Here is a 25,603-nt window from a genome sequence, read left to right on the forward strand (position 1 = left end):
ATTTAGTAGTATTAAAGGATGACTCATGTTAGACCGGGCCTTGTCCGGACCGGAGTTTCCGCTGCTTACTATTCAATGACAGCTTTGATGACCGGTGATCGCGTGATGCTTTCCATAGAAAACGAAGCTCCGGAAGTTCCGGCCCGGACACGGTTCGGTCTAACGTGAGTCATCCTTAATGCGGGTCCTGCAAAGATACAGAGCAGGCGCTTGAATGACGATGATAATGTCATGATGGTCCTTTAGAATGAGATGAAGGTTTCAAGTTGTAAACCTAATCCAAAATATTCCTTACCTAACCTAATCTCTAACTTAAGATAATATTACATTGATCAAATATCTACCTACAATTAGGTACCTAGCTAATACCCCTTCGGCCGTGTACGTAACCGACCTACACGCCTAATTAAGTAAGTATACATAGGTAGCATTCAAGTTTTATAGCATTTAATCGCTTTCAATCTACTGGAGCGACGACTTATGACTTGTCTGCAACTTAGCAAATATTGTCAGCGTTGCCGTTTTAGCTAAAAACATATAGCAGCAGTTTTATTTCAAGATGTTAAATTTGCTCTTTTCATAATTATGTCAATAGTAGTATAAATATTCGTGAGAAATTAAAGTGATCATAGTTTAAGAAGTCACTTAGACATCATCAGTTGTGTCTTGACTTCTTATTTAAGTATCTTTTAATTAAATTTAATTTTTATATACCTAATTATCCAGCCTTTAAAATGTAAGTATCATTCTGGTTCTTTCTATTTTGCTTTTTATTGCCGTCTTTAATTGAAATAAGTACTTTTTTCTACTCCAGCACTTAAATGTGTCAATTAAATGACTGACAGTGATATCTAAAGCAATGTCATTTGAATGCTTTGTCTATAGGCTCATAAGATGACTGCTAGCAGTCATCTTATGAGTATAATACAACTGCTTTATTTTTTTTAAAGATACAAGTTCCGATCATCTTGATTGAAAGAGGTATGTTTTCATTTACAATAATAACTCTTTTTTTTTTAAATAATAACTCAAATTTTTTTAAATAATAACTCTTTTTTTTTAATAATAACTCTTTTTTTTAATAATAACTCTTTTTTTTTTTAATAATAACTCTTTTTTTTTAATAATAACTCTTTTTTTTTTTTTTTTTTTTTTTTTTTTTTTTTTTTTTTTTTTTTTTTTTTTGCTGCAGTTGTCATAGAAAAAGTAATGTATGCAACAGCTCATAATTGGTTCTTAAAATTCAAGGGTCTTTTTTTTTTTTTTTGCTGCAGCTGTCATAGAAAAAGTAATGTATGCAACAGCTCATAATTGGTTCTTAAAATTCTCGGGTCTTTTTTTACAAAACTCGACTACGTCTCGTTTTGTAACTTCGACCCTTGAATTTTAAGAACCCTTATTATATCACTGTTGCATAAACTACTATAGTATTTTCTTCATAACAGTGAGATCTTCATACTGTATTATTATGAATTATGATTTTATCAAATAAAATCCTTTGTCCTTAGAATGATACAACTCATACTGAGTGTATAGCTACTAAACAGAGCTTACTTTATTTAACTTATCAATATTTCTAGTTGTAAAATATAAGATTTTAGATCACCTATTTATTGTACAACTTATTTTGTGGTTTTAACACTCCATCAGTTTTTATAAAGCAAACTACCTATATGTCAAATTCCCAATTAATTTCCATAGAAATTACCACAAGACTATTCTTCCATACTAAAATTCTCAAAACCCAAATCAAAACAGCACGGTTACTGCCCAGTTCCCAAATAAATGGTATGAACTAGCGTGAAGTCCAGATATCAAACCTTACTAGACGTATCAATAACCTTTCTTTCCTGTTTTCAGAAACATGGCGTTCAGATTCCTCCTCCTAGTCCTCCCTGCGCTGGTGCATGCCCGCATCAACGTGGAGCTCACCGGCAAGTTCGAGAACGACAACTCGGACATGAAGGTTCATTACTCTGGCAGCCAGATGGACATCATCTCCGAGCAGGAGAGAACCAGCTTCAGCTTAGGAGACAACAATCTCAAGAACGCCGTTAACACCTACTTCGGCAGACGCCCTGACGACGCCTTCCTTAAAAGCCCTACTCCCTGGGGAGATCTGTACAGGACTTACAACTGGAACCAGGTTGCGAGGACCTTAGTGCCGAAAAGCGGTAAGGTTCTGAAGATCACTTCTCAGCCTCTGATCGTTATGCAGCAAGTTTTTGAGAACAACAGCACGATGCCGGCTACTTTCAACGTTGGCATCTCACACTCCGTTGAGAACCGTGTTTCGTCTCACTGGACCAAGGGTGGCGAGCTTTCTGTAGAACAGGAGATCAGCTATGGGATTGATATTGAGGTGGCCAATCTGGGTGGCTCTACTACCTTCAGCTACACATCCGCTTGGGGTATCGGTGCCGAGAAATCCGAAGCTGTGACCATCGGAGCTACGTCATCCATGGAAGTCTTACTCCAGCCAGGACAATCTGTGACCACCGAGCTCCACGCTACTAAGGGCACGATTCTAATCGAGATGGAATACCTGGCCAGCCTTTCTGGAACTGTGGCTGTGAACTATGATGATGTGTACAGGGGTCACCATTACTGGGCGCTGCCAGTGCAGGCTGTGATGTCTCAAGGTGGTCTGAAGAACGAGATCATGTCTCGGGAGATCATCGAGATCGGCTTCTACTCTCAGTCGAAGGTGGTCGTCCGCGACAGGAAGAACCGCACCAAAATTATGGAAGTTGATTTCTGAACTAGGTTTTGATAATATGTAATAAATTTTGTATGTATTTTTATACAATCTTTTATTTAATTTTCTTTACAATTGAAGATACAGTCATTTACCATAGTAAACTCTTAAGTTATGGAAAGTTTTACTCATGAAAATGCAAACAATTAGAGCCCGTACCATGAGTCACTGACAGTGTCAAAACTGACATATACGCTGTCGAGAACGTAATTTACTTTCTTTACATCTCGCTCGAACTAATATGCGAATACGAGCGAGATGCATGGAAAGTAAATTACGTTCTCGATGGCGTTTATGTCAGTGCCAAACTGGTGGTAGCCACACAGGTACCTACTTGTTTCATTTCACTCTTTTATAATGCCGTTAGGAGGAGATAATGTGGTACTGGTTCATAACTCTTAGGAATGGGTAAAATGCTTAAAATTGTGGGAGTATATAGGGAAATGAAAGAAACATATATATTATTTTGATAATTTATTTCATAATAAAATCGATTTGTGTGTGTTGTTTACCTGGGTGAAAAATATAACTAGGTATAATTACTTGAGTAAAGTTCCATTTTATTCTCAGTATCTCATTAGTTCTGATAAAATTACACATAATTTATGATTTCTATTAGTACCTAAATATAATTAGGTATATATAATATCAAAAAATAATTCATGAACATTTTATCGTACCTACATGCACACAATAATTATTAATAGGTATGCTTATAGATACTCCACATTATTATTACATTATTTAACTTTAAGTCAGTGGAAACATTACACGTGACGTCACGGTCAACTCACCTACTTCTTATATTTCTATCCGATTTATTAAATAGAACTTGTGTTTAAAAATAACTCCTATCTGTGTTTTTCTAATAATTATCTAGTGCTTTATTTCATGCATGGTGTAAAATAATTTATTTTAAATAGGTACATTATAATAACCCTATTAGGAAAAACGACCTTCACTTACCCAAAACTTCGCCACTCGTTACTGCAATACAAAAATATAAATATTAAACAGTTAGGAAATTATACACTTTCAATCTAACGCTTCAATAAAGCTATTTTTGCATGAAAACAGTAAGTTACATTTTAAGTGAATGTTATATTATCGCTCTTAGGTTCATTATCGATCATAACTAAAAATACTTCCTATTAACAAATTCAAAACTGGGGATTTTTTACTTATGTATATATATAGCGTTATAGGTCGATATCATGCTCACTGGTAATACCTAACTCTTAAGCGAAAATGCCTAAGGCTTACCCCAACGCCATCTTCTTTAATTTTCTTTCCATCCTGTAGTTGCAATAAAACACTTCAATTATTTACTTTTTTTACTTATTTTTCTACACATTGACACAAATTATAAATTTAATATTTACCATAACTATCCCCAAAACATTAGCTATAATCTGAAATGATAAAATTAACCACAACTTAAATCGCTTTATTTTCTTAACTAGGTATGTTATCTGAAGCTACATAAACTAGTTACAGGACAAAGGACAAACATAATATACCTACCTTATCCTATTGTAAGTACAAAGTTTCAGAGTCATAAGTAATACGGATACGGAACCTTAATAAAAAGTAAGTTACCTCAGCCAGGGTAGCAATAGAATTGAAAAATGATAGTTTTTGTACAACTCTAGGATTTGGCGACCTAACGCTGCTCTGAAACAAGAATTGGAAACACAGGTATATTTTTCTATTGGTATTCACCATGCCTGTCACATTCTAACAAGTACCTACGTAAGCGCGAAAGTGACGCATGACATGACAGGTGAGAGGTGACAAAAACGACAAAGAAATATTGTCAATATTCTCGAGACGCGTATATTCTCAAACGAAAATCCTTATGTCTGATTATATACATGATATTTTTTTTTGCATTACTTAATGGTTTGTTGCCAATAGGTACCTACCTTATACCGTGACATCTGATCGTGAGTAGGTATGAGGACTATTGAACAAACAGCAATAACACACACACACACACACACACACACACACACGCACGCACTCACACACACACACACACACACACACACACACACACACACACACACACGCGCGCACTTAACTGTCCGCCGGTGGACCTTATGCCTTTTGTAATAAGGTTTACGAACGGTCAGTTAACAGTGTGGGCTAATCATGTTTAGTTTATTGAAAATAAACCTAAATATGTATCGAATTTAAACTGTTGTGAGACATACTAACATTGAATAATTTTCCGGTTTAGACTCACTTGTTTTTAGTCACTCGCGCGACATGTTTCGGAGAGCCTAATAGGTCTGAGTACGCGATACACGGCCGTCGTGAACGCTGCTCGCACTGTTAGTGCTTGAGAAAGGAGACCTAGGCTCTCCGAAACATGTCGCGCGAGTGACTAAAAACAAGTGAGTCTAAACCGTAAAATTATTCAATCTAAATATGTATCTTTATACACGGATATTGGCTTATTTTACTTTAGTATCCCCAACAAAAGCGATTTATTATTTTTATTGGTAATAAAAAACGTTTTTTAGTTAAAATGACTGTTTATACGAGGGTTGTTTGAGAAGTAACTTGGTTTCATATCAAAAAATAATAATATTGCAAATGTATTTATTTTATTTCTCTACGTAATCCCTCCGAAGTTCTACGCACTTGTCCCAACGAGTCTGCAACTTCTCTATGCTTTCACGGAAGTGCGTTTCTTCAAGGGCCTCGAAATACGCATTGACCTCCCATATAACCTCCTCATCTGACTTAAAATTTCGCCCTAAGAGAAATGTTTTCAGTTTCGGGAAGAGGTGATAGTCCGACGAAGCCAAATCTGGTGAATAAGTAGGGTGTGGAAGAAGTTCCAATCGTAACTCCGACAATTTTTGTGCAGCGACACGAATTGAATGCACCGGAGCGTAGTCATGGTGAAAAATCACATTATTTTTTGCCAAACCTGGACGTTTTTCAGCTATTGCCGCCTGTAACTGATCCAAAAGTGATGCGTAGTATGCTCCAGTTATAGTTTTTCCCTTGGCCAGGTAAGCAATTAAAAGTATCCCTTTGCGTCCCAAAACACAGACGCCATCACCTTTCCAGCAGACGGAATGCATATGGCTTTCTTTGGAGTCGGCTCATCATGACCAGCCCATTGTTTCGACTGATGTTTCGTCTCCGGGATGTAGTGATGGATCCAGGTTCCATCCATAGTAACAAAACGGCGAATAAAATCTGTTGGATTTTTTTTAAACACCTGCAAATCTTCATCAGATGTTCACATGCGAATACGCATTTGTTCTGGAGTCAGTAATCGCGGCACTTACCTTACACAAAGCTTTTTCTTGTGCAAATCGTCGTGTAAAATAAAATGCACCCGCTCAGAAGAGATGTTTGTGGCTTCAGCTAATTCGCGTATCTTCAATCTTCGGTCGGCTAATACTAAATCATGGATTTTATCGATGATTTCGGGTAAAAGTGCTGTTTTCGGGACTCCAGGGCGAGGTGCATCTTTAATGCATGTCCTGCCTCGCTTAAACTCATTTACGCAAAGTCAAATCGTTCCCTAGGAAGGACACGAACTACCCAACGTAGGTAAAATCCTTTTATGGATTTGTTTCACAGTTTTGCCTTCCAAAAAAAGAACTGAAAAACTCACCGAATTCCAATTTTCTCCATTTTCCCGCGTAACTCAGACCAGTTTTGTTTGAACTACTGTCAAATGTCAAATTCCTGCCAAAAATGACATGACGCCACATATTAAATATGTTTAATTACTAAACTAAATCAATACATACAGAGTTGACGCCAACGCCATCTATACGTAGGCGAAACAAGTTACTTCTCAAATTACCCTCGTAGTGAACTAGCTTTTGCCCGCGACTTCGTTTGCGTGGAATTAGTACCAGCAATTATATAGTAAGTACAGCGCCTGGATAAAATCTAATAGCAACAATTTTGAGCATAATATGCTTATTGCTTACACCAATTAACAGGCAATTCATTAATTTCCTCATTTCCACCCCCATTTTCACCCTCTTTAGGGATGACTTCTGACATAAAAATTATCCTATGTCCTTTCCCGGGACTCAAACTATCTCTATACCAAATTTAGACTAAATCGGTTCAGCGGTTAAGCGTGAAGTGGTAACAGACAGACAGACAGACACACTTTCGCATTTATAATATTATAGTATGGATTAAGACTCACCACGGAACCCGCTCGGTCATCATACGCCTGCACTATTATCACCAACAGACAGAGCAAGAATAGTACACGCATCGCGATCTGCGTTTGCGCATGTCGAATGTCCTACGGCCGTAACGAAGATGCTGATATTTTATGTCTAACAATCAATTTTCCAATTTCTATAGGTTTAGCTACGGTAAAACCGATGTACTTGATCAAATCGCTGTGACAGATTTCGTTTAATTTCAACATGCGGGCGTAGCATGGTTCCATTTTTATCGCCTGTCACTTTAACACTTACAAACTTGTCAGAACGTGACAGGCATGGTGATAAGCGATGAAAATGTTACCGTGCTACCGCCGATGGTATAACAAACCTATAGTTTCCATCGACCATCTGACTGACTCTCTCCGATCTGACGACTGGTCTGGCCTAGTGGGTAGTGACCCTGCCTGTGAAGCCGCGGTCCTGGGTTCGAATCCCAGTAAGGTTATTTATTTGTGTGATGAGCACAGATATATATTTGTTCCTGAGTCTTGGGTGTTTTCTATGTACTTATGTATATGTATATTATTGGACGGACGCCCTGAATGGGTGTTGTCAGGAATGTGACGGTCAATAGCGTCACATTCCTGAAACGCGACTTTAATTTAAAGTACAAGTAAGTAAATATATAGGTATTAAGTAGATGTAAGTAAACATTGCATGCCCATGTCGGTCGGGTAACTGTTGGGACAATATTCTTATATAAATGTCATCTTCTGCACGCAGTTTGTCAATAAAGTGTTTCTATTCTATTCTATTATATTGTATTATATTCTATTCTATTCTACTATTCAAGTTAAAATAAAAATCCCCAAATCATACTCTTGCTTAAGGTACTTTTAATGAAACGATGTTTTAATTTGCATATTTTATTTTTTATCACGGATTAATAGTAGAAGAACAGAGGGATTATTCAGTACCTGTTAAAAAAAGTACTATTATTATTAACTAAATAATACGTAGGTAACATATAACAAACATCATGTAAGGTCAATGTGGCTAATTCCGACATAGGGACTATTCCGTCTACTAGCGTTTTCCTCGAACAACGAACAAAATTGATAATTTCATCGACTAAGCAGCGATTGATTAGTTTCAGAAATCAAAAGCATATGGATTTTTTATTCCTACGATTGGAAATCAAAGAAATATTTACTGAATATAATAAAAAGGTTTAAGTAATCAATATAATTATCAATGAAAATTAATCAACCTTACCTACCTACAATAGAAAGACATGACGAACAAACACCGAAAGACATATATTATATGTAGACACGACAAAATAATTAAAATGACAATAGCTATTGCTTTTTGTAAATTGGTCAAAATTATAAATAAATTCACATGCCAAAATTTCAGGAAGCTCTTACCAGGACGGTCTCCCTTTATCACTGTAACAATGATTATTATTTAAGAGTCCGCAGCTCGGCCGAATTTCACCTTCCCATACAAACGGAGTTTCGTTCTCATTTAAGGGGCCCACTGATTAACAGTCCGCCGGACGGTATTGGCCTGTCAGTTAGAACAATAAGTTGACAGTTCCGAACAACTGACAGGCCGATACCGTCCGGCGGACTGTTAATCAGTGGGCCCCTTAAAACTACGTATAGGATTGAATGTAATGATACTTTGCACATACAATGACATGAGGCATATTACTACTTTTGAGTCTTTTGACGCGTAGTCAGGCCGCGTAGCCAACGAGCCAATCGCTTACGTTCCGTAGCGATCGAAACGCAACTGTCACTGTCGCACTAATATGGAAGAGTGATAGAGAGACACAAAGCGTTTCGTTTTCGAAGCGATAGCGATTGTCAGCTTGGCTAGGCCGACTGATCCGCTCCTTTTGATGCTGACTGTACACTTTGTACAGTCGCAATATTCTGAACAACTGTGCATGCACTTTAACATCATAACAATAAAGGCTGTGTTCAGATGTTTCTGAACACCTTGGCCGCTTCGATATATCTGATGGCGACTGTACATAGTAGGTTGAAGGGTACTTACCCCCACCCCTTCTTCGTGTATTTTCTTTCCGCTCTAGAATCACAAGATGGAAAAATTAAATACAACTTTAATTGCAGTCATCTTCCTCGCTGTTAAGGGCTCATTTAGACGATACGTGAACTCGCATGCGAGTTTCATTACATTGCGGGTTTTGATTGGTCGGTTGAATTGGACGTAACCAACAGTCCGCAATGTAACTGAAAATCACATGCGAGTTCGCGTCGTCTAAATCAGCCCTAACTGATAATTCGTAGTCTTCTGCAAAGCCATGAGACTCATCTATGGTCAATTAAGGGCCTGGCGGCCTAGCCAAGGTGACAATCGCTATCGCTTCGCCGTCGAATCGCTTTGTGTCTCTATCACTCTTCCATATTAGTGTGACAAGTGACAGTTGCGTTTCGTTGGCGGCGGAGCGTTAGCGATTGGCCTGTTGTCTACGGGGCCAGTTGCACCAACCACATTTAGCGGACTGTTTAACGTCACTCAGCAGTCAACTATAGGTAACTATAACAGTAGTAACTAAACTTCTAATACTATAAAATTTAGCGAACGCTTTTAAAGGTGACAGACGGTTTTGTGCAAAGGGGCCTACCGATTAACAGTCCGCCGGACGATAGCGGCCTGTCAGTTAGAACAAAAAGTTGACAGTTCCGAACAACTGACAGGCCGATATCGTCCGGCGGACTGGTAATCAGTGGGCCCCTTAAGAGTGTTGATGTTAGTAGTACCTTCTTCTTTGTCCTACCCTTATCCCAGATTATCTGGGGTCAGGTCTTCCCGTACATGTGCGCCAAAGAATTCTATTTCGGGTTGTCTGTGGGTTAATGTTCTGCTTCTGGATCTCTCTTTGCATGTTACACCACCATGTAAAAGGTGGCCTCCCTTGTCCCTTCGACTGTTCTGAGAGTTGTTGCTATTAGTATTACCGACAAGGTTCAAACCAATCCTTTAGATGCCATCGGTCAGCAATTAGGCAACACTTCAGTGTTCTATAAAAACGGACTCAAACCGTTTATTAGGAATTTAAAAATCAATCATTGCAATTACCATTATGACGAGTAGAGCATTTTTTATGATCTGAAAAGACATAATAATGTTTTAACTTATTTATGGTACGCGACAAACCTTAGATAGATCTGGCAAACTATATTGTAGGTACGTGCCGTTGGCTATTAGGAGAATACATACCGAGGCTAAGCTAAAAAAAGCGCTGGCCATGGATAACTTCTTTACACCGTGCTTTGTTGGTGAGTTTACGTCATCCTGAAATTTAAGTATTATTGTTTTAATAGCTACATTGGAATGAGGTAAATTTAAGGGTTCAACAACAAACATATTACCAGTTCGCCGAACGATATCAGACTGTCAGTTGTTCGGAACTGTCACCTTTTGCGTTTAACTGACAGGCTGATATCGTCGGGCGAACTGGTAATCTGTCGCCCCTTTATGGTTTAAATGAGGTAATTCAACCAAATATCGATAAATTGTATTACAACGAAGATAGAATATGAAATCTCCCTCCATTTTCTTAGTATAACAATTTTTAGTAACAAAAGCTATTACCAGACATAAATAAGACGAAACTCTAAAACCTAATTAAGAGGAAAAAGCAAACAAACGTAGTCCTCATTTTCCTCTATGAATATTAGTAACATTATTGAAAATATTTTGACACAATTTATTATATATCAACTACAGCTATGCCCCTACGTTTGATTTTTTTCGTTTTTTTTTATTATTATAAGAGTTAAAAGCATTTAAGAATTTGTATGAAATCTGTTTTTCGCTCGAAACAAAAAGTCAAAAGTAGGGGCATAGCTATGGTTAATATACAGCAAATTATATAAAAAATCAACATAATGTCAATATCCAGAGGAAATGGGGACGGCGTTTGAATGGGGAAGGGGCCGTCCCCTTTCCTCAAGTCATGTCATTTGGATTGTATGGGAGCGATTTTTTGGCTGCTGGTTCCAGAGATTTAACTCACCGAAGAGCTAGAAGAACCAACGTGATAAGCCTGAATGCCAATGGCGAGAAGGCAGAAAACCAGCCATACTCGCATGGTGACCACTAACAGCCTAATACGCCATGAAAAGGTGCTAATCGATTTATACACGTGGAAAATCCTTCTAATCAATTAAATTACCATTTCGTTTCAATTTCAATTTTTTTTAAATCTTTTCTTATACAGGTTGCTTCCTGGAACAGGAGCAATTAATTAAACTAAAGGCTGTACTCCTCAAACTGACCAACATTTGTTCAGCAACTTTTAAAAATTATGAATCCTTTAGACTTCATCTTTTTCATACAAATTGCATTCAATATTGCATTTTGAAATAAATATTGCATTCAATGTACGCTGACATCAGTGTGTTTGACGTTACTTGTCACGCTTTAAACATAACAATATTTGCAATACATTGCGTCTTATAATAAACTCTAAAGTGTAATAAAAACCAAACCATGTGTTATTTTCAAAAGTTGCTGAACAAATGTTGGTCAGTTTGAGGAGTACAGCCTACAGTTTAATTTATTGCTCCTGTTACAGGAAGCACCCTGTACACATAGGTTAGAAGTTATTTAAGAAAATAGCCAAAATGTGACCACCCCCCACCTTATCTCCGAAACTAATAAGTCCAAATTTTTTAAGAAATACCTACTCAAAATAATTCTTTACCTATAGGTGTCAGGAAACCCTATTAGAAATGTGCAGTCAAGCGTGAGTCTGACTTTGGAGTCCGACTCGCACTTAGCCGGTTTTTTTCCAAGAGCATTTCTTATGCTTTATCAGTCGCAAGGAGGGGTAGAACTCTGATTTTTTCGAAGAAAAGGGTTAACCAAACCGGGCAGAAATAACACAAGATGACTAAATTATTATACTGTTATATTTTCTACATCTATTTACTACGCATCTTCATCCGTGTTTTCATCGACTAATTCCACGTCTTCGTCTGTCTCTTCGTCCACTAATTCTCCTTCTTCTTCGTTAATCTTTTTTACTTTGACTTTGCTATCTTCATGTTTTTTGGGCTTATCAGAATACCGATCCAATAACGACGTTGTGACCTGAAGAATAAAGGAACAGGTAAAGGTGACTTTCGGATGTCAACTGCGACTGCAATACTGCGACATTGTTGTGGCGATTGTATGTGTTAAGGCATTTTTAGGGTTCCGTTACCCAATGGGTAAAGACGGGACCTAATTACTAAGACTCCGCTGTCCGTCGGTCTGTCACCAGGCTATATCTCGTGAACCGTGATAGCCAGGCAGTTGAAATTTTCACAGATAGGATATAGGAATCTCTTTGGTAGGTAAATAAATTACAAAAAAATGTTAAGAAACGTACATCAACAACTGAGAGAATAGCAGCAACATGCTGAAACACAAACACAAAAAGAGATAGGTAAAGATGACTACCCTAACATAGGTAGGTACCTATATATAATTATATACCATAAGTGTAAGGCCTGAGTGGACGCTCGAGTTGGGCGTGCAGCGGGGCGGGGCGTGCGGCGTGCATGTTAAACAAATGCAAACGTGTAGTAGCGGCCTTAGTGCACGCTGCTCAAATCCCTTGGGAGCTCGACGCCACGCTGCACGCCCCGCCGAACGCTCCGCTTCGAGTGTCCACTCAGGCCTTACACTTACGCTGCGTCTTAAGTAAACGCGAAGCGAAGCGGCGCGGCGGGCCCACGGCGCGCGGCGTTCGCGTTCGAGATCGCCTACATAGGACACTTCTATTATAGATATACCTATAATAGGTATCAAAGGATGATTGACCCCGCGCCGCATCGCTTCGCTTCGCGTTCGCGTGTTGTTCGCCTACCTACGTAGTACGCTGCGTTACAAGTGTTACAACCCCTCTGGTGTTGCAGGTGCCCCTGTCCATGGGCGGCGGTAATCGCTTACCATCAGGTGACTTGTCAGCTCGTCTGCCTCCAATAATTCAGTTAATAAATTCTATTGGTAAAGCAGAGTATGCGACCGGAATAAACGCTTGAGAGTTACACTGTACAGTCAAGTGTAAAAATATGGGTGCATACAACTTACTCAAAAATATGTCCCTGAAGGCTCCCACTGACGATATCGGCCTGTCAGTTAGAATAAAAAGTTCCGAACAACTGACAGGCCGATATCGTCCGGCGGACTGTTAATCAGTGGTTTAGTTCTTAATCCGCTGTGCTATGGGACATATTTTTGAGTACCTATGATGAGTGCAGTGCACCCATATTTTTACACTTGCCTGTACCAACATTTTTGAAGCCTGTCCTTACCGTAACTATTTTCATAGCGCCTACAAGTGCGGGACCGAGAAACAACTTCTTTTTTTGTTGCGTCTTCATGGTGTGCTAAAAACACAACACTTACAGGCTAATGGGGTTGGCAACTGTCAAAGGTTTGCATAGATGGCGCCATCATAGCTTGCCCCATTTTCTATGAGATTTGGCTTAAAGGGCTCGCAATTTGACACAATTCTAAGGATTGACAGGGCCAGCTATGATGGCGCCATCTGCTAAATACTTTGACCGGCCAACCCCATTCGAACGTGCACCTGACATCAAATCGTATTTGAATCATATCAAATATCAATTAGTTGTCATTCGCGCGGGCGTCTCGCTCACAGTAATCCATGTGCAGACAAGTCAGAGCGAAATTATTTAAATATTGATTATTTGATGTCAGGTGCACGTTCGAATTGGCCCAATAACAGCCATTATTATTTACAAATATTGATTGATTGTAATTATGTGTAAAGTCTATAACAAAACTGGCATATATATGACTTGTACAGTTTTGAAAAGAGTGAAAACTTAAAATAAATTTCTATAAACATAAAGCGAGAGCAGTAAGTACTTCAAACTTTTTGTCTCACTGGGCACTGGCCTAATTGGGTAAAAAATTACTTTGTAGTAAACTATAATATTATAATATGTATATGGGAGGCCGAGCTTTGCTCGGAAAACATATTTTATAAAATCTCAAAAATGTGCGCTTTCCCAGAAATAAAACCTAGCTAGATCAATTTTTCGCCCCCGAAAATCCCCATATAGCAAATTTCATCGAAGATCGTTAGAGCCGTTCAATAAATAAATAAATATACCTACAAGAATTACTCGTTAAAAGTTATAAGATAATTAATCTCAAAATACTTGTGACACACAATAGTGTACTTACATTTTTCAATAGTCTCTGAAACCAGAATTGAATATACCAAAATTAATAAGAATAAGTTACAAGTCTGGTTACTTAGTAAGCAAACGGCTGAGGCAAAGCGCCTAACCATTATAATAAGTTTATTTATTTAAGCGTATGGTATGGCGTAACATTGTAGGCAATTATAAGTATTATAACTAAAGCAACTGGTGACCGAAGAGCTGGCGGCTACCTCGCACAAAGTATATCAGCATTGCGATACAGCGAGGAAATGTCGCCAGCATCCTTGGTACAATGCCTCAAGGGCCTATTTTAGATTTAAGCTAGTTATTAATTTCTTTTAGTAATACCACTGTATATAGGTATCTTGTTTGTAAATAAATTATATTTGCAAAACAAATGATTATAAGTCGACATCCAGGCCACGCAGCCAACTGAATTCAACTGATCCCGTCAGGTGTCAGATTGGTGTACAGGTCCTCCGGGTCGCCTTGGAAACGTTTCTTTGGGTATCGTTCGACAATGTGCTGGGCGGTTTGTTCTTCAGGCCGCAGTCACACAACGGACTCTCGTTCCATCACCATTGTGTCTCATATAATTGCGATGCGATTTGTGTCTAAATAAGTAACTCCTTACCATCTTATGACCAGTTCCTTGTGCTTCATAATGCGCGTAAACACCAAAAGACAAACAAATTATAAACAAAACACGCATGACAGCCGCATAAAACTAAATATTTATCTACTAAATTTATTTTCTGCTTCGCAAAATTGTCAGCTTGCGTAATTTTTTTCCCTTATAAGTATTTCAGATTATAGATAGATAGAATAGATAATAATACTCTATGTCATGTGTTGTCTGGTATATGAAATCTATTTTGTCTTTTGCTTCAATGATAGCAATAATCATAGTTCACTGTGTCGTGACCAATGATACAATCAGAGTTTAATTATAAGGTTCGTTAAAGATAATTTTGTCTGTTACAGCCTTAAATTCATAATTACAAACAGGTACCTATTTCAATAAAAATCGATGTCATTATTAATAATTAAAGTAATGTATGTGTAGATATGTAATAACCAACTAGAATGCCAGAATAATATATCATACCATTTTCCTACACATAATTACGACTAATTACCAGTAGCAAAAAGCCCAGAGAAACGTCCACGATTTACGTAACATGTCTGGTTACCTACTAGTTTGTGTTGCTAATTCTTGATATATAGAAAATAGAGCAAATAGAAGTTTTAAATGCAAAACTTCTTGCTCTAATTTCTTATTTGAAAATATTTAGTAATAAATGTGTTACATAAGAAAAGCATTTTTTTAATTACCTATGTTTTGAAAGTTTGCAATAATTTAACACGAATAGGGATTTCAGTGGGTATTAAAAACTACAAAAATAATCTTCAAAGTCTTTCTATTATCATAAAAAACGGAACGAATAAAATACTAGTGACTGTGTTCCTTATAGCACTGTTTCCTTGTTGTTTCAACACTTTTGGTAGAGCTTTAGAAGTTAATTTCTTATGTTTCATCTTTCCTGTTCTCCAGTTAATATCTTCACCATTTGTTACATTTATCACAGTAAAGAAGCACTGATTTACACTATTCTTCGCAAATACATTGTCGCCGTACACTTTTATAGAGCAGTTTGTGTAAAATTCTATGCTTATTTCTTCACTTAACTTTACACTATGCGGCATTCCAGCCTCATCCATTATCGTTTTTATATTATAATGCTCATAACCCCAAACGTAAGAACTATCGAATTTCGCCAAAACATTTCCAGTTAAAATCGCTAAGTAATTTATCTGTATCAAAACTGTAACTTTAGTTGCACCTAAAATAGCTGTAGCGTCCTGTTTTGGACCTAAAGTTACAGCGAAAGATGCATTAGCAATAGGAATGCTTTGCGTTTCAGAAAAATCCCTTCCGAAATTAGATTGCATGCTCCAATTCTTATCTATGCTATGGACGTCAATTATATGTATTATCTCCGCGGGAAATACATCCTTCTGGTTATACACACACGTCACATTATCCTTTATATTCCCTGTTAGTGTTATTATTTGGGAATTTTCCGTTGGGTAATTATTGTACGTCAGTAACTTGTTCAATATTACTTCCTCTTGTATAACGTTTATTTTAGTTCCGTTTGGTTTAAGAACCGTTTTAACTGGTTCTAACTCATAATTCTTATATATATCGTTGTCGTTATCAAGGAACACTTCAGTTTGTAGGCCAGTTAGAGTGAATAAGGCTTTCTGTAGTAGTTCATCGGTAATATGGAATAGTTCTCTATGGTTTGCGTTTAGATATCTTGTCTCTGATTGGCCAGTGGCTTGAACAGTAACTTCGTTTGAGTCCGAAACTTGAATGTGAATCTGTATTTGTGCCTTTGACAGGGAACACAGGATGACTGGCAGTAGTATACGCGCGATGGACATCTGAAATATACACAAATAAAATAAAGTCATTAAAGAAAGAAATGTGCATTATTATTATGGTATTTATAGTGCATTTTGTAGTGCACACCAAACTGTATTAAAACTAGAACTTCGGGTTCTGAAAACGTCACTGTACAAGTTTGTCAAGCATAATTATGCAATCTTGAAAGCATAACATCTTTAATTTAAATTTTTAACAATCATAAGCATCTGCGAACGATGCTATTAAACATAGAATAAATTTAAAAGTGGGTAAATTACTGTCTTGGGTGAGACTTGAACTCATGGCCTCTGGATCGATACTCCAGCGCTCTGCCATCTGAGCCACCAAGACCTCATCCAGGGTCCCCTTGACCCATATGGTGGAAAGATTTGCTGGCTATGGATGAGGTCTTGGTGGCTCAGATGGCAGAGCGCTGGAGTATCGATCCAGAGGCCGTGAGTTCAAGTCTCACCCAAGGCAGTAATTTTTCCACTTTTAAATTTATTCTAAGCATAACTTCTTGGCTATACACTATAGGTACTCTAAAGCTTAACTAATAACTATACAAATCCTGAACAGGTTTCAAGTCGCACTAAATATTTTAATGTTGTCACCTCAAAGTGAAACTTACACAAAAAGACAACGTCTAAAGTAATGTAATGCTGCCAGTATTATCCAAAAAAACAATAAATATAATTAAAAATACTAACCTTTTGGCCTTTTCTAACACTAATACAATATAACACGTTTCACACCATAGCAGAAATACAACTGATCATCATTAAATCAATTTTAAAGCAAAATGTATCTAAAAATTTGTTCGGAACCAAAACTCACTAAGAAATCTGTTAATTTTTTTAGCAACGTCGTATCTTGCAACTGAAGGGATACCAAGATACGAGCTTTACTTTAAATGAACATTCGTTACTTATCGAGTTTTAGATTGCCTAATGATTTATTTCCAATTGAATTTGGATCTTAAGAATGAGATGTAAGACTCGTTTTTCAGTGACAGCCGCAATGGTTTTGGCGTATAGAATAACATCATAACCAGTTTTAAAGTCAAGGTTGATCGTTCGGTAATGTTTATCTAATATGCTACGAGATTTAAAGTAAATGCCAGATGAATTAAGTAAGACAGGGTCAATTTCGATGATGTAAACTAAACCGTCTAGAGATGCCACAAATATTCGGCAACTATTCGGTATTCGGCCACTTTGCCGAATATTCGGTCGAACGTTGTCTAATATTCGGCCGAATACCGAATATCTCTTACACCTACCTAAAAAGATAAATTACACAAAAAAACCGCAAACCACTAAAAATATTTAAAATTATTTTTTGGAAACTTGTTAAACTTGTAAAACGAAGACTGATTTTTTGAGCATTTGTTGGTTACTAATAATTTTATTCATTCACTAGTTCTGAATAGGGTTTGCACGACGGATCCGAAATGTATGGGAAAATCCGCGGATCAGGATCCAGATAATTTCATACATTTCGGATCCGGATTGCAAACCCCAGTTCCGAGCAATAAAAATTAAATCTTAGCAAACGCTGTGCATTGTTGGCGAACAGTTACCATAATAAATGGACTAAAAATGTACAAATGTTATGCCGAATATTCGGCGCTTCGGCCGAGAGGGGCCGAATATTCGGTATTCGGCCAAAACCACTATTCGGGGCATCTCTAGGCTGCACTTTATTAAATTTAATCTTTCGATCGCTTTCTGTTAAAGTTGAATCATTTATAATCTAGGTTTTTGACACATTCACTGCCAACTGCCCGTTAGGAGGGTTCTCAGTTCGCAGGCGCTTTTGGCTACAAAGCGGAAAACACGTTATATCGGCTGCACTCTTAGTGATTGCGTACAAGGATATACATAAAATGATACAACACAAGATCCTTGTATAGATGCTTTTATTTGTATAACAATATTGCTTTCACATGTTCGTATAACAGATTTAGTGGATTCTTTAGATCGCACAAAATTAAAGGGGTCACCTACCAATATAATATTTCTACCATTTCTCTCAGGCAATTGGTAAGAAAGCGCGATGATTAGGTAATAGTAGAAGGTAACTGAGTTATGGGACAAAAACTATAGTCTGTCAAGCCATTTCCGTCAGTAGCAAAAAGCGGCAAATTTAAAACTGTAGGCGCAAAGGGTTATCGTCCCAAAATAATTGGAATTTTGCCTTTTTCTACTGACAAAGTTGTTTGACCGGCTATAGTTAATATAATTTTTACAAGCTTTTATTTAACTTCCCCTGTTAGTATTATGTATAGGTAGTCAAAGAATTTAATATGTCATAGTATCAATAGGGTACCTATTTTCCTACTAGAAAATCAGTTTCTTTTTTAGAACTGTCAAAATGATTTTCTAATATGGAATTTATATGAAACATTACATCGTGACGTCACGGTCAACTCACCTACAATTTGTATTTCAATCCGATTTATTAAATAGAACTTGTGTTTAATAACTGCTATGTTTTTCTAATAATTATCTGGTGCTTTATTTCATGCATGGTGTGAAATAATTTATTTTAAATACAGTATAATACCCAATAGGGGCCATCCATTAATTACGTCACAAGTTTAGGGGGAGGGAGGGGGTGAAGAAAATGTGACATGTTGTGACATGGGGGAGGGGGGAGTCACAAACCTTGTGATGTCACTTTAACTTCATCAGTAACCGAAAATTAATTTATATTTTTTTATTCGCTGTAGTTAAATAATGATATTTTGGATGTAACTTTCGTTGTGTTATAAAATTACTAATATTTATATAAGTATAAAGTAGTAAGTTATTTATATAAGTAAGTAAAAAGGAGTGTACAGGTTTTTAAAAAGGTCGGCAACGCGCATGTAACACCTCTGGAGTTGCAGGCGTCCATAGGCTACGGTGACTGCTTACCATCAGGCGGCCCGTATGCTTGTTTGCCACCGATGTGGTATAAAAAAGTATTAAAAATATTTTTGTATTAAAAAAATAATGCCGAGTTAATATTGTCGATTTCGTTGAAAACAAAATTGCCTAAAATGTGACGTCACACCAGGGGGGGAGGGGTTTGCAAAATGTGACCAAGTGTGACAAGGAGGGGGGGAGGGGTAAAAAAAACCTAGAAATTCGTGTGACGTAATTAATGGATGATCCCATAGTATGAGGCCTCTAACGACTTTCATATTGATTGTCACTGTGACAAGGTACGAAATGGGTCGGAAACTAAATTCCTTGACTGTATGTGTGTATATCAGTGTGGGTCAAATCTTGGAAGGTAAATTTGACCCACTTCCCGATTTCCGATAGAGCTGAAATTTTGCATACACATGCAAATCTTATGACAAATGCAATATGATTAGCCATGGGAGCTCTGTGATAAAACAACACAAACTAATTGTGTATTTGGGTTGTTAGAATTGTCGATGAGTATTAGTTGTCTGTGGATAGAAAAGTACAGTCAGCTATAAAAGCTTGTACCAAAAATGATTTTTTTGACAAAAACTTATCGCTTAATTATAATACATATCATCTTCAGGGAGCCAAGACAAATAATGTAGCTGAATATTATTAACTTCTTACCAACCGCCTCAGTTAAACGTTAGATCTATACTTGTATAGGTACATATTGGGAACCCTTATTTAGAAGTTGTTTGATAAAATCTTTTTATCAGGTGGGATACAATCGGTTCAGGGTCCACTTTTATACGGAAGGACACATCCCACGTTCAAAAAACAGTTGACAGAAGTAGTTAAGAGTCCGTCTACGCTAACTTTGCATCGATTTGAACGGAACAAAGTGAGGTGGTGTCATTATAAACGTCATATTTTCATAGAAATTTGACAAATATGATGCCACACTTTTGCCGTTGCAAATGCCATCCAGAGTTAGGTCGGTCCGACTATATCCTCCTAAGGCCCAGCCATACCCAAAATATGCCACTGAAATTTGAACCTAAATTGTAGGAAATAGAGTTGATTTTGCGTTGATTGATAATTGAACGAAACAAAGCAAAAGCGACTCTGTTCCAATTGAACATGGTTTAAATTACATCGAACTGAATATGTACTATAGGTAGGACCTTGGGCCTTAGGAGGCTATACTAATTCTTATGCAAAACTGTTTTAGTTGTGTAGATAATTACTAATCACTTTTGCTGATAAAATGAGTTAGGTTCAAAATTACAAATCAAAGTTTCATCTAACATTATAAATAATACAAAAGAATTAAATAAATTTAAAGCTATTTATAACTAATTTAATTACATCTAGTAGTTGATTTTTAAGGCGAGATATGTCCAAATCAAATTGTCGTATTCGCCAGTCTGTCTAACAAGATTAAATTTAAGTTACGAATTCACTTAAATAATTTTACAATACGGAATATTACGCGAAAGTCTGCGTAGGGGGCGCCACTCCCAATAAGTCACAATCTAAGGGTCTATCGCAAACGAGAGTCGAAATTTTGTTATCTAACCTCTCTATCACTCTTGCATATTCGAGCGATAAAGAGGCAGATAGCCGAGTTTCGATTTCGCGTTTCCCGGTAGGCCCTTTGTAAACAAAACGGCTTGATGTATCAATGTCATATTTGACTGTCTGTGAAAACTTGTCAAAAAACAGTTAAAGGTACAGTATGTATTAAGTTACTCTATGGTATACTTAAGTCACTAGTGCTGCACTCTGGCGGCAAAACATTGCAGTAATACTCCATATTATACATAAAGTTCGTAGGATAGAAAATCTAATAGAAAATACCAAGAAGCGGTCTGGGCGTACCGCGCCTTAAATGCTGGTTTATCTGATCATCTTAATTTGTTTCATTCTGACTGTACATTATGGTATAGTAAGGTAAATAACGTTTTAAAGGCCAGTTGTAAAAAAATCTTTCATAAGGTAAATTTAATTATTTTTAATTTAGCAATGTTTCCTTTCGTCTGAATAGATATTCAAAGAATAACTAAAAGTATTTATGCAGCATAAATACATAAGCATAAATTATGCTTGATTCGACATCTTTGTACCTGAGTAAAAAGTAAAAAAAAAAAACAACGGGTTGCACTCAGGGAGAGCCGGCAGAAGTGAAAACTCACTGTTAGTACTCGAGTTATAATAATACCAGTTAGATCGAAACTCACTAGATGGCATTTAAATCACTAAAGAAAAACTCAATGACATTGAACAGTTTTTCGATCAGGTCACGTGTCCGTCTTACGTCTTACGGTCACGTGACACCTGTTACGAGTTTATCATTTTTTCCCCATCACAAAAAGTGCACAGCGCCACTAAAGAAGTTTTCACTTCAAAAAAACGTTATAACTATGGTTTCTATATGGATATGGATACCATATTTGATCATATTGTGTCGATACTGCGTCAAAATAACTGCTCCATAGTATGAAAAGGGTAATTTTGTATGAAAACAATTGAGTTTCATAAAAAATTCGGGCCTGATTTAGTTAAATAATGTTTTATCATATTTAATATCCCTTTCTTACAAATACATAAGTCAAAATGACAGATAAAGACAAACGGTTCATAGTCGTCTGTTTATTCTAATTCTGAATACCCAGTGTACAGTCGCCATCAGATATATCGGAGCGGCCAAGGTGCTCACAAATATCTGAACACGCCTCTATTGTCAGGGCGTTAGAGTGCGTGTTCAGATATTTTGAACACCTTGGCCGCTCCGATATATCTGATGGCGAAAACGTTACTTGAAATCCCATGTATGTCACCGTAAAATTATAAACACTCGTTAGTTTATAAATTCGCTAGTTAAATTATAAACTTCACGGAGAGATTATAAACTAACCTAACATAATCTACGTTAGATTGTAAACTAACGGGTTCAAAAACGTTAGATCGTAAACTAACAGGTTCACAAACGTTAGATTGTAAACTAACGGGTTCACAAACGTTAGGTTGTAAACTAACGGGTTCACAAACGTTAGATCGTAAACTAACGGGTTCACAAACGTTAGAATGTAAAGTAACGGGTTCACAAACGTTAGATTGTAAACTAACGGGTTCACAAACGTTAGATTGTAAACTAACGGGTTCACAAACGTTAGATTGTAAACTAACGGGTTCACAAACGTTAGATTGTAAAGTAACGGGTTCACAAACGTTAGATCGTAAACTAACAGGTTCACAAACGTTAGATTGTAAACTAACGGGTTCACAAACGTTAGGTTGTAAACTAACGGGTTCACAAACGTTAGATTGTAAACTAACGGGTTCACAAACGTTAGATTGTAAAGTAACGGGTTCACAAACGTTAGATTGTAAAGTAACGGGTTCACAAACGTTAGATTGTAAAGTAACGGGTTCTCAAACGTTAGATTGTAAAGTAACGGGTTCACAAACGTTAGATCGTAAACTAACGGGTTCACAAACGTTAGATTGTAAACTAACGGGTTCACAAACGTTAGGTTGTAAACTAACGGGTTCACAAACGTTAGATCGTAAACTAACGGGTTCACAAACGTTAGAATGTAAACTAACGGGTTCACAAACGTTAGATTGTAAACTAACGCGTTCACAAACGTTAGATTGTAAACTAACGGGGTCACAAACGTTAGATCGTAAACTAACGGGTTCACAAACGTTAGATCGTAAACTAACGGGTTCACAAACGTTAGATTGTAAACTAACGGGTTCACAAACGTTAGGTTGTAAACTAACTGGTTCACAAACGTTAGATCGTAAACTAACGGGTTCACAAACGTTAGATCGTAAACTAACAGGTTCACAAACGTTAGATTGTAAAGTAACGGGTTCACAAACGTTAGATTGTAAACTAACGGTTTCACAAACGTTAGATTGTAAACTAACGGTTTCACAAACGTTAGATTGTAAACTAACGGGTTCACAATCTTACGGTATATACAAGTATGTCAGGTTAAACGTATAATTTGGCAGGCTGTACGTAGGGCCGATTGGAACGTTATATTGTGTATTTGTGAAAAAGAAACAATGGGTACGGTATATAATTTGTATTACATAAGAAAAATAAAATACTTTAGCTAAATTTAGTCACAAAATATACCAAATTTTACAAGAAAAACCACTGCTATAGTACCTTACAAACCGTTCGAGTTCAGAATGTACATATACCAAGTGAACAAAGTTCAAAGACTTAGATTATCAGATTTACGTTGATTTGAAATGCACCTATATTGACAGCGCATAAATTATATGACGTAAACAAAATATTTACAAAACATGTAATGTAATAATTACATATAATTTAAATTAGGATAGGACCTTTAAAGTTTACAATGTTTGGACGCGTATACAAACGGGTTTACAAAATGACAGCATTTGTACAGTAAGATGTATTCGAGTTATTCCGAAAATGCACTTATTTGACGAAATTTTGATTGATTTTTGGATGTAGTCATGGTATAATAATATACTCCGCCTGGTACCGTAAAACGAGGTGACTTTAGGAAATTTTGGGGATACTTTGATAGTTTTAAAACTGCCACTAAATTATCATTATTCATTATTTTCTCGAACTGTTCGTGTAACAAGTTAGATTATTATACATACTTGTTTACCTACTACTAAAAAATCCGAATAAAAATATGTAACGGCTGAAAAACTGAAATATCGAAGTCGCCCCTGCATTTGAAAGTCACCCCGGTTTACGGTACTCTCTTCCGAGATTCGCGAATGACCTAACTGTCACTTGCCTACGTCATCATGCTGTTTACAGGTTCTCAAACTTTAAAATGCGGGAGAATTTTAACCAACGGTGAAAATTATTTTAACGGCATTAATTTTAAGTTATTCATGTAGAAACATAGTAAAATAAAACAAATCTATACTGCCCTTTTCACTCCTACTCTTACAGTTCCGAATAGAGCAGCCAACCATTTTCGTAACAAAACATTAATTACCAGGCTTACGACGTGAAAAGTTTGGAAAACACTGCGACTGCTGACACTGAGCGAGAAGGAAATAACAATTAACACGCGTTCGACAAGGATGACGGTCAGGGACAACATGGCGGATTGTCAAATGTGACAGCGCTATCCTGTGTTGCCAGTAGTGTAAACAGAATTACCCGCACGTCTGAAATTTCTTTCGTGAATCGGAAGATATTTCTAACGAATAATTAAAAATGACGTGTTATTGTAAAATTTAAGATAAAATACATATAAATGAAAATTATAAAATTATAAAGAAATATTTTAACTTATTAACCATAGATATAATGTACCCATGTAACATGTTATGTTGAAATAAAGTGGCAATGTTATTGTGACGTAGGCAAGTGACACTCTGGGAAGAGAAGACCATGTTTTATTAGACCATGGATGTAGTATACTTTTCGAAGTACATATCGGAATTATCTGAGCACACCTTATAGTTTATAGGATAGTTTATCACGTTCGAAGGCGAGATTTCTTCCCTCTAGAGGATAAAATAGCCATTTTTCAAAGAAAGAAATAGTTATTTACGATACAAGTGCGGAAAAGAGGAAATTCGAAACGAGTGGCGATAAATTAAAACACGACCGAAGGGAGTGTTTTAAATCGACACGAGTTGCGAATTACCCATTCGCACGTGTATCGTACAACGTTTTACAGTACATATGGCCCTTTAAACTTTTGACATACACACGGAAAATGCTATTTTACGCACTAGTGCGGGAAAATAGGGCATTTAAACCCTTTTTTACCTCAGTAAACTTGTGCTGAAACGATATTTTTAGAATTTAGTAACTTTTACAGACATTCCGTAGTTACGAGCGTCTATATCCTACACTGACCACTTACCACGCCCTAAGAATCCAGGCAAAACGAAACATAAGGTCACCGTCACGACTTGCAACTTTTCACATCACTATACCTATGAAAGAGTCTCACAATGATCACATACTATATGAGCCCGTGTCTTTTCTTGTATTCTTCGAGGTTGAGCGAACGTTTCGGCCCGCTCTCTTTGACTTTAGCATTCACTGCGGGTTTTGGTGTCACATTTGAACTGACTTCTGGAACAAAACGGTCCAT

At 36.9% G+C, this 25,603-nt stretch overlaps 2 protein-coding genes and 2 long non-coding RNA genes across 6 annotated transcripts in view; 1 reads left to right on the forward strand and 3 right to left on the reverse strand.

Annotated features, from left to right (window-relative positions):
* Positions 1-1,852: 1,852 nt before the first annotated feature.
* On the forward strand, positions 1,853-2,809 carry LOC134658683 (spherulin-2A-like). Its single transcript, XM_063514338.1, has one exon. The coding sequence runs from the start codon at positions 1,865-1,867 to the stop codon at positions 2,759-2,761; it is 897 nt and encodes a 298-aa protein (XP_063370408.1). The 5' UTR covers positions 1,853-1,864; the 3' UTR covers positions 2,762-2,809.
* A 912-nt stretch (positions 2,810-3,721) lies between these two features.
* On the reverse strand, positions 3,722-7,044 carry LOC134658715 (uncharacterized). Its single transcript, XR_010097715.1, has 5 exons — positions 6,951-7,044; positions 4,358-4,432; positions 4,141-4,170; positions 4,022-4,054; positions 3,722-3,745 (listed from the first exon to the last, which is right to left on the reverse strand). It is a non-coding gene; the product is annotated as an uncharacterized LOC134658715 (long non-coding RNA).
* Positions 7,045-8,983: 1,939 nt separating this feature from the next.
* Positions 8,984-11,049, reverse strand: LOC134658741 (uncharacterized). Its single transcript, XR_010097724.1, has 4 exons — positions 10,973-11,049; positions 10,174-10,248; positions 10,033-10,062; positions 8,984-9,018 (listed from the first exon to the last, which is right to left on the reverse strand). It is a non-coding gene; the product is annotated as an uncharacterized LOC134658741 (long non-coding RNA).
* A 4,928-nt stretch (positions 11,050-15,977) lies between these two features.
* LOC134658799 (RNA polymerase-associated protein Rtf1) overlaps positions 15,978-25,603 on the reverse strand; it is a 40,491-nt gene continuing 30,865 nt past the window's right edge. The window contains exons 19-20 of one of the 3 annotated variants that reach the window (XM_063514455.1): positions 25,473-25,584; positions 15,978-16,592 (exon numbers count right to left, since the gene is read on the reverse strand). In XM_063514455.1, the coding sequence (XP_063370525.1) occupies position 16,592; positions 25,473-25,584 (113 nt within the window). In that variant the 3' untranslated portion in view covers positions 15,978-16,591. Of the gene's footprint in view, positions 16,593-25,378; positions 25,585-25,603 lie in introns of those variants that run through there. The other 2 variants (XM_063514456.1, XM_063514454.1) reach the window with 2 other exon arrangements.

The sequence above is a fragment of the Cydia amplana genome, chromosome 23 (assembly GCF_948474715.1).
Source record: "Cydia amplana chromosome 23, ilCydAmpl1.1, whole genome shotgun sequence".
NCBI lineage: Eukaryota > Metazoa > Arthropoda > Insecta > Lepidoptera > Tortricidae > Cydia > Cydia amplana.